Consider the following 16,494-nt stretch of genomic DNA (forward strand, 5'->3'; position numbering starts at 1 on the left):
TTTGTGGATGCATTTCTCCATTATTTTAGCGAGTGGAGAGAGTAGAGCTATGGGGCGATAGTTGGAGAAATCAGTTGAGTCTCCACCTTTGTGAAGAGGAATAATGTGTGAGATTTTTCAGATAGATGGGATAGTGCCTTCTTTTATGGTTCTATTAATCAATATGGAGATGGGATAGGCAATAGCTTTGGCTCCTATTTGAAGGTATTCTGCTGGTAATTTATCAGCTGAGGGGGTAGTTGGTTTTAATTTTTGAAGTAAGGAGGAGATATAGGAGGTGGGTATAGTTTCGAGACGGAAGGGGGGGATGGAACTAGGAGTGGGCAATTTGGAAGTATCAGGGTTTTTTTTTGATTTGCTAGATTTAGTATAGCAGTAGTAAAGAAATTATTAAAGGCATTTTCTGTTTGTGTTGGACAGTCACGGTTGGAGCCTAGTGGATTAGGTGTGGCTACTTTGCCTGGTGATAGTAGTGTGTTAATAGTAGTCCAGAACTTTTGTGGTTGTTGAAGGGATGATTGTTGTAGTTGAATATAAAAGTTCTTTTTATCTTGTAGGATAGCTTTTTTTGTTATGTTTCTTTGTTGTCTAAAAGTTTGGTGATCAGTATTATTCCTTGTGGTACGCCATTTTGCCCAAGATTTGTTTCTATTAAAGATTAGTTTCTTAGCATGATTTGAGAGCCATTTGGCTGGTTTAGTTTTCATTCTTATGGAGCGCATTGGGGCATGATGGTCTAATATAGCCAGGAAAGTGGTATTGAAGTAATTAACTGCTTCATTTATAGGGAGAGACTTAAGAGGTGACCAGTTGCATTGCATAAGTTCAGTTTGAAATAGTTTGTGGTCAAAATGTTTTTTGGTACGGACTGTTATGACTGAAATAGGGATAGCTAAACTTGTTTTTTGTCTGATAATATATATTAGAGAGTGGTCACTAAGGTCGTCTGGGAGGGTTCCTGTTGTATATTTTTGTTGTGGGCTATTTGTTAGTATCCAGTTCAGGATACTTTCTTTATTATTAAGTTTATTTGTTCTAGTTGGAGAGTTTACAGCTTGTGAGAAGCCAAACAGGTTGATCAGTGTGGCTGGGTTAGTGTGACTACATAAATTCCAGTCAGTATTAAAGTCTCCTAGGAGTATTGTTTCCTGAGGCAGATTTTTAGAAAGCCAGTTTAGTAAGCCTTCTAGTATTGCAATATTTTTACCTGGGGGAAGGTAGGTACAGATGATGTTAACTGATTTATGAGAGTTAAGCTGCAGTTTAGACATAATTATTTCTACATTATTATCTGAGGGTAGGTTATGATTTATTTTGGTAATTTTTAGTCTTGCTTTAAAGAGAATTGCTACCCCTCACCTTTTTTATTAGTGCGGTCTTGTCTAAAGATATTATAGCCTGGGGGCAAAATTTCATTATCTTTTATTGTGGATTTTAGCCAAGTTTCTGTTAAGCAGAGGATGTCAAACTGCTGAACATCTAGAAGGGCATGAATTTGTGGTATTTTGTTGCAAATACTACGTATATTTAGATGGGCTATTGAGAGTGTTTTGGAAGGTTTGCTTGCTGGTAAAGGGATTGTTTTGTTTTGGTTGCAGTTAGTGGGGGGTGGGGAAGGGTTTGGACCAGGGTTGGGGTGAATGTCTCCATCTGTTAAAGAGTGGAGTAGCATAAAGTTGTAGTATTGGAGAGGTTTACAGTGGTAGTCAAGTAATTTTCTATTGCTTAGAATTGGGTATTTAATATGAATTAGACGATAATATTTAGCTTGATAGTAACTGGGCTTGTAGAGGGCATTGAGAAAGTTTGTAGATAAAGATGGATAAAGTGTTATTGTTTGTTTGTCAGGGATGGTAAGAGTAGAGAGGAGGGGATATTCGTAGGAGGTTAGGAGGTAAGTAGTGGTAAGAGAATTTAGGAGTAAGAGTGCTAGTAAAGATTGGTGTTGGTCAGGCATGGCAGAGGAGTGTATAGTAGGTATTAGAGGGGAAGGACTGAGAGCAGGAGTTGACTTATGGAAGGTTAGGCCGGTGTTAGTGGGTGGAGATATATTCCTGGGGGGAGTGGTGATAGAAATGTAGGGTGTGGCTAGTAGTATTAGTATGATTGGTTGATGGAAAAGGGTGTGTGTTTATGAGGTTATAAGTTGAGACACTGGGGGCGGGTGGAATTTGGGGGCAGGGTAGGGGAGCGGAGTGAGCCCGAAGGGCGAACGGAGCAGAAAGACACAAGTGAGTGGATTACTAAGGGAGACAATCTGTAGAGTGGAGGAAAACAGCAGGTAGGTCAGAGAGTGAGAGAAGTATAATGGTATATTAGGTTAATCTAAGGAGATATACTACGTTGGGATACAGGAGTGTGGTAGGAGTATTGTATAGCAAGGTCAGGGAGGGAAGGTTGAAAATGAATAGGTCAGTGAAAGAGACTCTGTTTAAAAGACAAAGTAAGTAAGGGCTGAGGGAGGTTAGAAAACAGTGTATGTGGTGTAATTAGGATAGTGGGAAGGCGCCACCTTGTGGCCAGTTGTTTAACTGCAAAGACTGGTTCTTAAGCAAGGGGCTGATTGATAGCAGGAGGGAGAGAGAAAAGATACTATAAGTATAGCAATAGGAATGGTTGAGCAAGATATAAAGTAAGATTCAGCACTAGTAAGGAAGTGGAGATTGGGGGTTATTGGCTGCTGGCTATCCTGGGTAGGAAGCTTACCTAAGCTGTTTTGATACTGTGCATTGCTTTTACCATGTCTATTTTTCTAAGTATTTTTGTTGATTTGCTTGCTCTTCTATATTCTTCTAACAGTGATGCATCTTGGCTTAATTGTTTTATAGTTTTCTCTATTCGATGATTCCATGATGGCATTTTATTTTTTCTCTTCCTTTTCCTTATTGCTGTGTGTTTTCGTGAGAAGACTTTATCTGTTATTAATTTAGTTGCACATTAATATGTCCTATTTACTTCTGTTATATCAAACACATTTCTGTTAATAGTGTTGATTACAGTGTCCATCTGTTTTATCAGAATTCTAATGTTTTGGGTCTTATTTAGTTTCTGTAATCTATTTTTTTCATCAATCTTAATATGTCTAGCCACTTCTACTAAATCAAGCAACTCTTCCTTTAGATCATTTTCTTCTAAACTGAGAGCACATTCTTTGCTCAAAGTTTCCTGCGGGCATTCTACAAAAAGTTCTAGAATGTTTTCCTGTGATATATCCTCTTCAGCTGCATCCTGCATCATCTATTCCTTCATTGACGAATTCATTGGCCCTTCACTCCACAACATTGCCTGTGTCAGAGTAGCCACCATTTCCTACTCTTTCCCTTGTTGTGCCTCTCCAGCTGAATTTTGTCCTGGTTTCCTGCTGAAGGCTCCAGGGCATTATCATGTGGTAAGTATCTGGGGACACATGCATTTATCAAACCAAAACCAATCCGGGTCTTGGCCCAACAGCTTTGGCGAGACTAGATAAACTCAGGCCAGTCATGTGCCCTCTTTTTGGCGATGTGACATTCAAGCATCTGCCCTATCAACTTTCAAGGGTATTATCTATGCCTACCATGCTGACCATGGATAACAAGGAATCAGGGATTGATTCTGGAGTGGGAGCCTGACAAATGGCTACCACATCCAAGGAAGGCAATAGGCACATAAATTACCCATTCCCAACCCGGCAATAGGCACATAAATTACCCATTCCCAACCCAGGTAGATAGGTAGTGATGAAAAATAACAATACAAGACTCTTTCAAGACCTTGTAATTGAAATGAGTATACTTTAAATCATTTAACGAGGATCTATTGGAGGGCAAGTCTGGTTCCTGCACCTGCATTACATACAGCTCCAGTAACTTATATTAAAGTTGCTTCAGTTAAAAAGTTCATAGTTGGATCGATCTTGTTGGTGGTCTGCTACAAAAGTTAGCCATGGCCTGTCTGAGTACCTGCTTCTCTGTGCTCCCTCAGTGCTCTTAATGGAGTGTCCTGGGAATCTGAAGCATTTGTTTTGAAAAAATTAGTGTTTTCAAAGCAGGCCAGTTGCTTGAATACTTCAGCTAGGAACAATGGAATATGACTCCAGTTCTATTTTGTTGGCTTTCAGAACTGGGGCTGTGATTGAGGGATAGCCAGGAGCATTGGTATTGTGCCACTGTTGGTGAAATTCTTGGAACCTGCACAAGATTAACAAAAGTGAAAGCATTTGCCAAGAATGTTTTCATTGATCAAGAATGAAAGTTGGAGGTTCAAATACAATCAAATACCATCATAGTTCTGCTCATAAATAATGCTGACTAGCGATCCAGCAGCATTATTCTCATGACCCACCAGGGATCTTTTGGGAAACCAAAGTGCGGGTTCCAAGGAGAGTATTGTTGCAAAGTGAAACTTAAAGGAATTGACAGAAGGGCACCACCAGAAGTGGAAGTTGCAGCTTAATTTGACTCAGCACAGGAAACCTCACCCGGCTTGAACACGGAAAGAATTAACAGATTGATAGCTCTTTCTCAAATTTTGTTGGTGGTGGCACATGGCCATTCTTAGTTGATGGAATGATTTGTCTGGTTAATTCCAATAATGAACAAGAGTAACCAGCTGTGTGGACCATTGCAGGTCATCTCCAATTTTTAGAGGGACAAGTGGCTTTCAGCTACATGAGATTGAACAAAAACAGGTCTGTAATACCCTTAGATGTCCTGGGCTACACGCATGCTACAGTAAGTGGATTAGCATGTGTCTTCTCTTGCCTAACATGTCCAGGTGATCCACTGAACCCCATTCGAACCCCATTCATGATAAAGACTGAAGATTGCAGTTATTCCCCATGAATGAGGAATTCCCAGTAAGTGCGGGCCATAAGCTGAAATTGATTAAGTCCCTGTCCTTTGTACATACCACTCATTATTACTACTGATCAGATGGTTGAATGAACTCTTCAGATGAGCTCTGCTAGAATCAGTCACTACCCTGGCAGTGCATCAAGAAGACGATCAACCTTATCTGTCTAGAGGAAGTAAAAGTTGTAACAAGGTTTATGCAGGTGAACCTGCGCCGAGGTCCCAGAATGGCGTGTTCCCCAAGCATGTCTCTCTTTGCTCTCTTGCCCCATACTTCCCTGGTGGAGGTCAGCGGAACTGAGCCTACGACTCCCTCAGGACTGAGAGGAGATACATCCACATGGCAGTCAGTGGGGTTCCACTACAGGACCTGGCCATGCCAGATGTGCCTCTGCAGCCTCACCATGAGTGGACTACTGCGGATGGGGTGTCTGCATGGTGGTGCCATCCACCATACTCCCTGGCTGACCCCCACTATGGGGAAAGTGTGCCGTCTCAGCAGGGGAAGCACCTCCCTGCAATGTGCTACCCCAGTGGTACCAGTGTCCTTTCCTGTCGATCCGGGTCACTGATACCTATGAGATGCATTTCCCATGGGGTGTCAGTTCAAAGACCCAGTTGGTCGGTGTCTCATGTATTCAGAAGAATAGTTTATTGCTTTAAAGGTCTAGCAGATTTTTTTGAGTCCTTAGGGATTGAGGAGTCATAGAGAAGCAACAGCATACTTAGCCGTGACTTCTTTCCATGTCTCAGGGATTTAAGGTGGTACTGCAGGGACCTTTACATATTTGTTAATATGTATGCCCATAATACTTCTTCTTGAATTAAGCTAGTACAGTTGAGTATACTCACCTAAACTGTATTTCTTCAAATGGAAAGTATACCATCATTTAGGTTACCATCACACCCCTTTGCAATATCAGAGAGACTATTGTATATAGTTTTGTACTGGTATTGCCATTGCTATTTCACTAATTTATTTTAGATCACACTTGTTAGTGTTAAAATCCACAAACCATACTGAGACTTTTGTGGGAAAGCTATGCTGATCTGTCTCAGCCAGGGTTCTCCTTATTGCTAGAAGAACTGAATATGGACTGAGCAGAAGCAGGCTTCTTCATCATTAGCATACAGTGTTTGATCTGAATAGGTTTAACCTTGACCACAGAGTACTGCTGGGAAGATGTTCATCGTGTTACCCTGCTGAAGTCATCACACTTGGGTTATCCTGCCGTCAGGTGCTCCCGCAGTCGGCCTGAATTCCAAAGTGTTGGTCTGGCATCGGTTGCTGTCGCTTCTTCCCTGACGTCAGTGTGCCAGGGGTATATAAGAGGCATCCAACGCCATTTTCTTCAGTCTTTCTTGCCGCGCGGTGCCCGAAGCAGAAGCAGTTCGCAAGTGCCGGTCGGCCGACACCTGAGATTTTCGAATCGAATTTCAGTCCGAAGTCTTCAATAAAGCTAAGTACCCCATTGGGGAACCTTTTCTTGCCTCAGTCCGATGTCAGAAAAAGTTAACAATTGCATTTCTTGTGGGAAGCAAATACCTCATAAGGACTTCCATTCTTTTTGTATTCCTTGCCTAGGCCCAGACCACGACATCACAGGTTGTCGGTTTTGTGCTAGGTTTAATAAACAAACTATCAAACGCCGTTTTGACTTCGCACGACATTACTTTGGTAGGAAATTTAATTATATCATGCCGTTGGAGCAGCCGACGACTGGCATGCATAAAAAATGCAAGGATAAGGCCAGGCAGCATAGGAACAAGCCAGACTCCGAGGCCTCGGCTGGGCCTGTCGCCGGTTCTCCAGTTTTCAGTGAGGCACCTACGCAGCCCCTGACGACTGCAGAATTGGAACCCCAGACAGCTATGGATTCTCAAGCGGAGTGTACTAGGCCGATGCAGCCATCTTCATTAGGCCCTTCCGACACCGGAGCAAAAGGAGATCCCGGTGCAGTGGAAACACCTTTGGTTGCAGAAGGTGTCTTCAGACCAGCTACACTCACCATTAAATCTTATGCTAAGCTTAAAACTCCAGTAAAACCAAAAAAGATTGTACTCAGTCTACAGTTCAAGGCCCCATGCCTAAGAAACAGATGCTTAAGATGGCTGAAGATTTGATTACCCTAATCAGGGGTTCCCATCCCCCCCAGATAAAAGACCAAGACAAGAGGAGGGTTATGCTTCCTCTGACCAGGTTTCAATTTCCTCAGATTCTTCTGAGGAACAGGATTGCACTTTTCCCCCTTATGAGGACTCTGATGCTGAAGACTCTATCCCCTCAGCATCTCCCCCTGAAGACTACTCCTTTGGGGAAACTTTACATACTATGAGGGAACATTTCCACTGGGAAGGCCAGGACTACTCAGATTCTAAGAAAAGGCTCCGAGAGTTCCTTTTACTACCCCAGCACAGACAACTTGCTCCAGTTTTAGATATTGTGGATGATGTTTACTTGGAGTCTAGTCTAGATCCAGACTCTCTACCTCCTGCTCCAGCCAAACCAGACAGATACTACAGATACTACAGAGTGCCTGACTCACACAAATTCCTTTATAAAAGCCCTGTGGCTGACCCAGAAAAAATTTCCCAGAGTCCTAAGGGGGCTAAAGCTTCTATGCCTAAAAATCCTGTGCCCTCTGAAAGGGATTCCAGAGCCCTAGATAGATGGGGAAAGAAAATATATACACCTCAGCAACTCTGGCTATGAGAGCATTAAATTATCAGTTTCACATGCTGAAATATCAGCAATTCCTAATGTCTCAATTAAAGCAAAAAATGAGCACACATAAAGAACAGTCTGAATTCGAGGAAATGCAGGATCTGTTGCATGCAGCTGAACAGGGTCTTAAAGAAAATGGAGGATAAGGCAAAGTCTTTGCAGATGGTCAAGGATTTTTTACAGGTACAACCCCCTCATTTCAGCAGAAATTGGCCAACAAAAAACTGGTCCTTTCCAGCTTCTGACAGATCACAGATGGGCAAATACAGACGCCCAAGGGGCAGAGGTCAGTCACAAGGCCCTTACAAACCTCGCCAATGGGGTACTGCTACTCAGAAAGGAGGAGAAGAACAGGCCCCAAGCTAACAGAAGACAAACACAATGACTCAATTCTCAAACTACCAAGCAAATCTCTCCTGGCAGCCCCCTTGGGAGGAAAATTAGCATTTTTTGCAGACAACTGGCACATCATCACAAGGGACAAATGGGTCCTAAACATTGTCTCACAAGGATACAGATTCCACTTTCATACCTTGCCAAGGAAAAAAGGAATGCCAAACCTGCCACCAAATCAATGGGCAGAGGCACAAAAACAAATTACAGCTCTCATGGACATGAGAGCCATTCAACAGGTACCTACACAGGAGCAAGGACAAGGATTTTACTCAAGACTCTTTCTAGTCCCAAGAAAAGACAAAGCATGGAGACCCATTCTGGATCTTTCAATTCTGAACACCTATCTGCAAGTACCAAAATTCAAGATGCTAACACTACAGCAGCTTCTTCCCATGCTGGGCAAGAATTCTTGGCTAGTAACGTTGGACCTCAAGGAGGCATACCTGCATGTCCCTATCAGAAAAAATTGCAGAAGATACCTCCGCTTCATTGCAGGTTCAACACACTATCAATTCTCTGCACTGCCCTTTGGCTTATCTACTGCACCCAGGGTCTTCACAAAATGCCTGGCACCAGTAATTGCATACTACAGACAAAGAGGAATTCAAATATACCCATACCTGGACGACTGTCTTATTCAAGCAGAAAGCAAGGACATTCTTTTAAAGCATCTGGCATTTGTCAAACACCTTCTATGTTGCCTAGGGTACACAGTAAACGAAAAGAAATCCAATATAGTGCCCTCACAAAACACAATATTCCTGGGTGCCAGCTTGAATACAACGGCCCAGATGGCTTATCTCATGCCAGATAAGCAACAACAGCTGACTCAATATTTCAAAATAATGGCAACAAAGACCCAACTCCCTGCAAGAAAAATTCTGCAGGCCTTGGGATTCATGGCATCTTGCATACTACTAATACCATTTGCAAAACTGCATATGAGGAAATTACAATGGTACCTGAAAAGCGTATGGACTCAGCACAGCCACAGCTTGGAAACAGTGGTACCACTCATTCCCTGCCTTCAACAGGAGTTTCTATGGTGGGCACAGGCATGTCACCTCAACAAGGGTCAGCCTTTCACCTTACCCACAGCCAGGCAAACTATGACAACAGATGCATCGGACTATGCCTGGGGAGCACACATGGTAGGACAGTGCATTCAGGGCAAATGGACTACAGATCAAAGGCATCTGCATATCAATCAAAAAGAAATGCTAGCAGTACAGAATGCCCTAACAGCTTTCAAGGACCTCTTACACCCAGGACAACTAATAATAAAGACGGACAACACCACAGTAATGTGGTACATAAACAAGCAAGGGGGCAGACATTCCTACCCTCTATGCATGCAAGCAATGACCTTGTGGAACACAGCACTGTCTTACCAGGTTCAGTTACAAGCGCAATTCCTGCCAGGAAAGAAAAACACGTTGGCAGACGACCTAAGCAGACACATCATGGATCCACACGAGTGGAAACTAGATCCACAAGTATTTGCAATGATAGCTCAAAAATGGGGACAGCCACACATAGATCTGTTTGCCAGCCCTCAAAACTACCAACTTCAAAAATTTTGCACAAGGACATTCCATCCACAAGCTTGGAAAGTGGATGCCCTCTCATTCAGTTGGAAAACATTAACAGTGTATGCCTTTCCTCCACTGCCTCTTCTAGCAAAGGTACTGCTGAAAGTCAGATTAGAGAGGCCAGAAATGATACTTATTGCACCAGACTGGCCACGCCAGCATTGGTATCCAATTCTAAGGAACATGGCCCACGGCCCACCATGGATTTTACCACAAATTCCTCACCTAGCGAGACAATCAGATTCTACACAGCCAGCTCAAGACTTTAAACCTGGCTGCATGGCAGATTACCTAAACAACCAGCCAACTCCTCTATCAAAAGCTGTTATGGATGTCATTCTTGAGGCCATGAGGCCCAGCACCAGAAAACCCTATTCAGACAAATGGAAAAGATTTTGCGCCTGGAACCAGGCTAAAGGCCAAAATCCCCTTGATCCAAACATTCCTCAGATTCTACAATATTTAACTGAGATGTTGCACAAAGGGCTTTCCTTTTCATCTATTAAGATCCACGCCTCAGCAATTTCAGCTCATTACAACACGGATCCTCCTTTATTCTCACATCCACTCCTAAGACAGTACCTCAGAGGAGCTAAGAACATACGACCGCCCAGGAGAGCACCTACTTGGGATCTCAACTTTGTTCTGGAAAAGCTTACACTGCCGCCCTTTGAACCAGCGTTTTCAGCGGATTTAAAATTTCTTTCATGGAAAACTGCCCTGCTACTAGCAATAACCTCAGCTAGAAGAGTCTCAGAGGTGCAGGCACTAATGGCAGTGGAGCCTTTCCTCATTTTTCATCAAGACAGAGTCTCTCTACGAACTAACCCTACCTTTATGCCAAAGGTGGTATCCAGTGTGGCCCTAAACCAAACCATTCATTTGCCCACCTTTTTCCCAAATCCCCATTACAAAGGAGAAAGACTCCTGCACTCTTTGGATATTCACAAACAATTACGTTACTACTTGGATAAAACTAAGGCTTTCAGAAAATCTGAACAGCTCCTTGTAGCCTATGCTGCAGGATCACAAGGAAAAGCTATCTCAAAACAGACCATTTCTAAATGGATAGGGCATTGCATACGTTTCTGCTACACGCAGCGTGGGAAACCGGTACCTGCTAACATTAGGTCCCATTCCACCAGGGCTACAGCTACATCAGCAGCCTTTCTCAGGGGAGTGCCAACCAAGGATATTCTAGAAGCTGCAACTTGGAGTTCAGTGCACACCTTCACCAAACACCATCACTTACCCCTATATTCTAAGACTAGAGCTGGTTTTGCCACTGCAGTTTTGCAGGGCCTACTAACCTCTTCTAACCCTGTTTAACTCCACCACCCATCCTTAGCTTTGGGATTCAACCCAAGTGTGATGACTGCAGCAGGGTACCACGATGAACATAGTACAGTTTTGTACCTACCATAAATGTAGATGTTCGAGTGTTCACCCTGCTGCAGTCCAGGTTACCCTCCCTCCATCTCTTCTGAACTAGCTGAACTCATCTATGCCACTCTATCCTATACAACCTCTGTGGTGTATTTGCTTGTGCCTGAAGGTATTGTTTTATATATATATATATATATATATATATATATATATATATATTTATTTATATATTGCCTACCTATTTTGGGCACCTGACATCTGGGGCAAGAAAAACTGAAGAAAATGGCGTTGGATGCCTCTTATATACCCCTGGCACACTGACGTCAGGGAAGAAGCGACAGCAACCGACGCCCGGCCAAGACTTTGGAATTCAGGCCGACTGCGGGACCGCCTGACGGCAGGATAACCCAAGTGTGATGACTGCAGCAGGGTGAACACTCAAACATCTACATTTATGGTAGGTACAAAACTGTACTTTTCATTCTGATCAAGGATACTGAGGAAGGTAAGGTACCTGAATTTTATGACTAATGTTTATATATTTCTCTCAAAGATCTGTTAAGATGAGTACACTATAATCGTTTAAAATAGCAATGTTCATGTTTATTTTTCTGTAGTTATAACCTGATATTTGCTTTATTTTTTTTTATAATTCTACAGGAGGCCAAAATGGTTTTAATATTCCACAAGTGACATCATGTCCAGAGGTAGGAGAATACTTAAAAATGTCTCCAGAGCAACTGCATACAATGGACCCAAAGAATATTCATGGATTTGCACGGAGATTGTTATGCGATGCTTATATGTGCATGTATCAGAGTACAACTATGAGCTTGTACAAGTAAATGCAACCGCACAGAACTGATTGAAAAAAAAGTATCTTGATTCTGGGGATACAAATAATTGCCTTTTTGTCATACAGCAGCTATTCAGCGGATGGAAAAATGTTTGACAAAAACAAGAAACATGAACACTATGGAACTTCACTTCATGCAGATTAAGTGAAGAGAAACTGTATTGTCAGTGAATGACTGAGAGATTATTTAATTGCTTTGAAACGTACTCACTTTTTGATCAGGGTAAACATTAGATCTTCTATTGCATACATATTTAAATTATAATGATTGACTCAAAATTGCACTTTTAACCTTCTGCAGCATTTTCCTTTGGTTTCTGATATTTTTTCTGCTTTATTAGTTTTAATTTATTGTCTTGGTGTATATATATATATATATATATATATATATATATATATATATATATATATATATATATATATATATATATATACTAAGCATTGTAAATATGTAAGTATTCTGCTAGATGCTTGTAATGTTTTAATATTCTATTTTTCTTTTTCAGTTTTATTGCACGTATTTATAATTGACTTTGTAATGTTTTCTATCAAACTTATTTCAAATCTGCTAAAACAAGTGCATAAGTCTACAGAAATGCTCCATAAAGTTGTTTTCATTTTTGTGTCTGTTGTAGTTGATCTCATTGAGTCAGCCTGGCCATGTGCTCAAATTCAGAAAGAAGGGATAAGATTTTCTTGGTAGAAATTTAAAATGTAAAAAGAAGAAATACACTCATTGAGATAAATAAACCACTGGAAATAAAAACAAAAATGTATAACAGCAAACACCAGCAGAATAAAACAGTGCCAGGAGTTGTAAAGAACCGTTTATTCGCTCATAAAATAAAAAAGGTAAGTGCTTTCACATCTACTTCATCAGACCTTCTACAGAAAATGAATGAACTAGCATACTTATTTATGCAAACATCAATCAAAGTGAGGCAAACAGGTTGAATGACGAAGCCTTAGAAAGTGATAACTGCTGAGTGTTATTAAAATATATAATGCCATTATGTACAGTTTTATTTATATACATTTTATATATATATATATATATATATATATATATATATATATATATATATATATATTATGTATATTGTTGCATTATTTTATATTACTTTTTATAGTACTTGCTTCAAACAGATCGATGTTGGACCAGTACTGAAAGTGTATTGACACATTTTTTTAGGAATGTTTGAGTGATTTTACTTCCTATACAGGTTATTTCATTAGTTTGTTTTTTATTATGCATATGCTATATTTATGCTTGGTTTAATATATAATGCTTCAAGTGGTTCAACCTGTTTGCCTCACTTTGATTGATGTTTGCATATAATAAGCATGCTAGTATAGCATAAGGATGTGTCAACAAACCTTTTCCATACTTTTGTGGCTCAGTTTCTTGTTCTGATTTCAACACATGCATACAGCAACCAAAGGAGATTGGCCCCCGGTGTTCCCTCCAGCTCTTTCTTGCCGTTAGTCTAACTTGACCATCAGTCCCTAACTTTTTAATCACTCTTGACTTGGGCTGTTAAAAAACCTTACTTTGGAGCTTTTTTTTGTCTGAAGCACATGTAAACTGTAGGACTTTTGCTGCCTCAGCCTTCAGTCACTAGCTTCCAGAGTTTTCTTCATTCTTCTTGGCTTGGCACTAGTCCCCATTCAGACATCTTGCTGCTTCTTAAATGTGTATGTAAAGGATTTTTTTCACTCATGCTGCCAATTTTCCTTCTCATAATACACTAGAACAGATCCTTTCTGATTATAATCACACCAGTGCTTTTTTTATTTTATCTTGGGGCTGATCATTACATCAAGATTGTCTGTATTGCATATATTCTTTATTACAAATGTACTTTTCTTTGTGTTATTGTTCACCTCTAAATGTAGCTTGACCTAATGGATTCTCACCATCCATAGCTGCATTCTGACCGTAAGGAGTGCTGAGGGGCTCAGTTTGGCTGTAATATCAGTGCTAACCTCTCAGGAGGACAGCATGCAGCAGTGGCCTGCACTCCAAGTGTTTGAATTTTTCCAAGTGGTTACTTTTCAAAACTGTTTGTAGTTTAACTTCTGGTGAAACTGTTGCTAGATGAATCTTCTGGAAGTGGTGCCTGCCTTTTTCTTACTAAGAATATTTAACCTTTTGTTGACTATAAATTGTAGTCTGAGATTAAGTATTTTATTAGTCGCATGTAACATAAGGTTATTTTTACCTTCCTTTGTCCCTTTTTTAACACCTTTGTGGTGTGGAATGTCACACCTCTAGCAGCATACACATAGTGCATTCCACAGCATTTTTTGAAAAATTAATTTAAAAAGCATGAGATAAATAAATGTAAATATTTTGGTAACAATAAAAGCTATTAAAACTATACAAATAGCAATGTTATCAGTAATAGCTATTCTTTACAGTGATAATAGTAAATCCATTCATAGTCCTTTCCATAAATACTGTAATATATAATGTACACAAACCCAAAATTATGTTGGTAAAATTTAACAAACAAATTTTCATATTTCGAAAACTGTACAACCTAAACATATATTGTTAGAACATTTTTAACAGACATAAGCTTTCAAAAGACAATGAGAAAATCCTCTGTAACAACATGTTTATTGAGATATTTACAGAAATATGAAAACATATACTTAATTGTATAATTAGCAAAAAAAGTAATATTGAGTATCTCTCAAGATGTGTGACTTATAGTGCAAATATCTGTTCAACATCTAAGGTTTCACTTAATATCTTGCAACAGTTTGTAAGTCACTCATTTTTGAAATATTAAGTACATATGGAAATATTGCTTAATCTGATGTCCTTTTCATTCTTCCTCAACATATGGGTTATGGATCCGATCCTTGAATCCAACTCTGCCGCATACTGCAGACTTAAGAGCCAACTTCAAGCTGCTCCCTCTACCCGTAATACCCCAGTCCATCCCCAGTACCTCAGATCTTATTTGCCGCCATCACAAACTTGTGTAAGTTCTCTATTGTAGCAGTTATTTTCCTGTATTTACAATAGTAATTGCATTTTATCTCATTCTTTTTCAATCTAATTTCTTTACTTTGATATTCTCTTCTACCTTATATAATTTTTCAAACTCCCTCTCAGTTTTCTGGGTTTTCGCCATTAGGCTTTCTACTGCTCTCATAGTAGCCTTCTGTAAGTACCATTGTTGGTACTGTTCTTTCTGTCTGTTTCGAAATCCTATGCTTTCCAGCAGGGTATTCTTTATTACCATTGGTGGTATTTTGTTCTCTCTAAACAAAAAGGAAAGTTCTGCCTATTTAGCCTGTTTTTCTGTGGATTTTTTGTCATGGATGATAAGCCAACAGATTTTAAGAAATGCACTTCCTGTGGGCATAAAATCCCTAACTCAGATGTCTACAGGGAGTATGTTTCCTGCTTAGGAGTGGCTCACTTGAATACAAATTGTACTGTTTGTGCAGGTTTCAGTGCCAGAGCCATAGCTAAATGCTGTAGCAAGCTTGTCCTTAGAGGATTGCTGCCTCCTTCATCTTCATCCTCCCTAGGGGTTCAACCGACCAGTAAGTCTTCAAAAGCTCCTTCAGAGCACAGAAAACAGTTGCCTCTGAAATCTCCAAAAACTTCTTTGCAGACACCACAGAAAATTCAAAAAGCCTCAGATCCGGGTTTGTCAGATCCGAAAAGACAATGTGTTGATCCAAGGCTCTTGGACCCTAAGTCTTTGGATCCCATTCTTATTTCTTCCAGTCCTACCATGCAGACTATGGATCTGAAGTCACCAGATCCTATAATTAGTAGATTGCACATGCAGAGTACTTGCTCACCCTAATTTTCTGCAAACCCTATCTCCCCTTAGCTACACTCCCCATTTATGCAAACACCTAAAAGCATTCCCAACCTCAATCCACTACATCATCCCTCAGGTCCTCCAGGAGTCTTTCTTAAGCAGATGTGGATATGATGATGCAAAAGTTTCTCAGAGCTCAGACCCAGATGGGGGTTATATTGGCTCCATGTCCACTTGAATCCATGAACCTATCTTACACTAGCCATACAGTCTTATTTTCTTCTCTGATCCATCCTTTGGTTTCAAAGCCCAAGGATCAGACAGCTCCAAGAGTTCTGGTGTCAGATGCAAAGAGAGTTACTTCTTCTACACCGACAAAGTCCCTGACCAGTTCGGCTCCAATGCCTCTGGATTGGGACAAGTCCCAAAGCCAAAGCATGGGATATGTAGGGCTGGGGTCTACTCCAATGATGTCTGATTCATTCCTGCCCCTTGGAACCTTGGCATTTGATGGCTTAGGTCTAGTTTCCGCCTTGAAGGATGGATCAGGTCAGAGTTATGATCTACCTGTTCTGGAATGTTCAGCTCAGGTGCTGCCGGCCACAGCTTCTCTGGGTCCATCTGCCTTCAAGGTTGTGGAAAGGGTCTTATCTCATTCTATGGATCCAATCTCTCATGCATTCTAAAATTCTACCTCCTTGCCCCCTATGGTTCTAGACTGTGATCCCATCAGACCTACTCCACAAGGACAGCCAGTTCTGTCTAGCTTTCAGACAGTTCCCATTGAAGAACTACCTCTCTCTTTGGACACTTCTCTAGGACATCCCCCTGAGGAGGTTCACAGGAAGAGAACATGCATAAGGAGGCACATAGATTCCCCTATAGATTTGGACTCTCTCACTGAATATACTGATTT

General features: G+C 40.8%; 1 protein-coding gene across 1 annotated transcript in view; it reads left to right on the plus strand.

Annotated features, from left to right (window-relative positions):
* CYLD (CYLD lysine 63 deubiquitinase) overlaps positions 1 to 12,143 on the plus strand; it is a 1,495,154-nt gene extending 1,483,011 nt beyond the window's left edge. Inside the window, exon 23 of the mRNA XM_044081615.1 lies at positions 11,592 to 12,143. Within this exon, the coding sequence (XP_043937550.1) occupies positions 11,592 to 11,776 (185 nt within the window). The 3' untranslated portion in view covers positions 11,777 to 12,143. The remainder of the gene's footprint in view (positions 1 to 11,591) is intronic.
* The last annotated feature ends 4,351 nt before the right edge of the window (positions 12,144 to 16,494 follow it).

The sequence above is a fragment of the Protopterus annectens genome, chromosome 8.part1, assembly GCF_019279795.1.
Source record: "Protopterus annectens isolate FY-2018-M chromosome 8.part1, PAN1.0, whole genome shotgun sequence".
Classification (NCBI taxonomy): Eukaryota; Metazoa; Chordata; order Ceratodontiformes; family Protopteridae; genus Protopterus; species Protopterus annectens.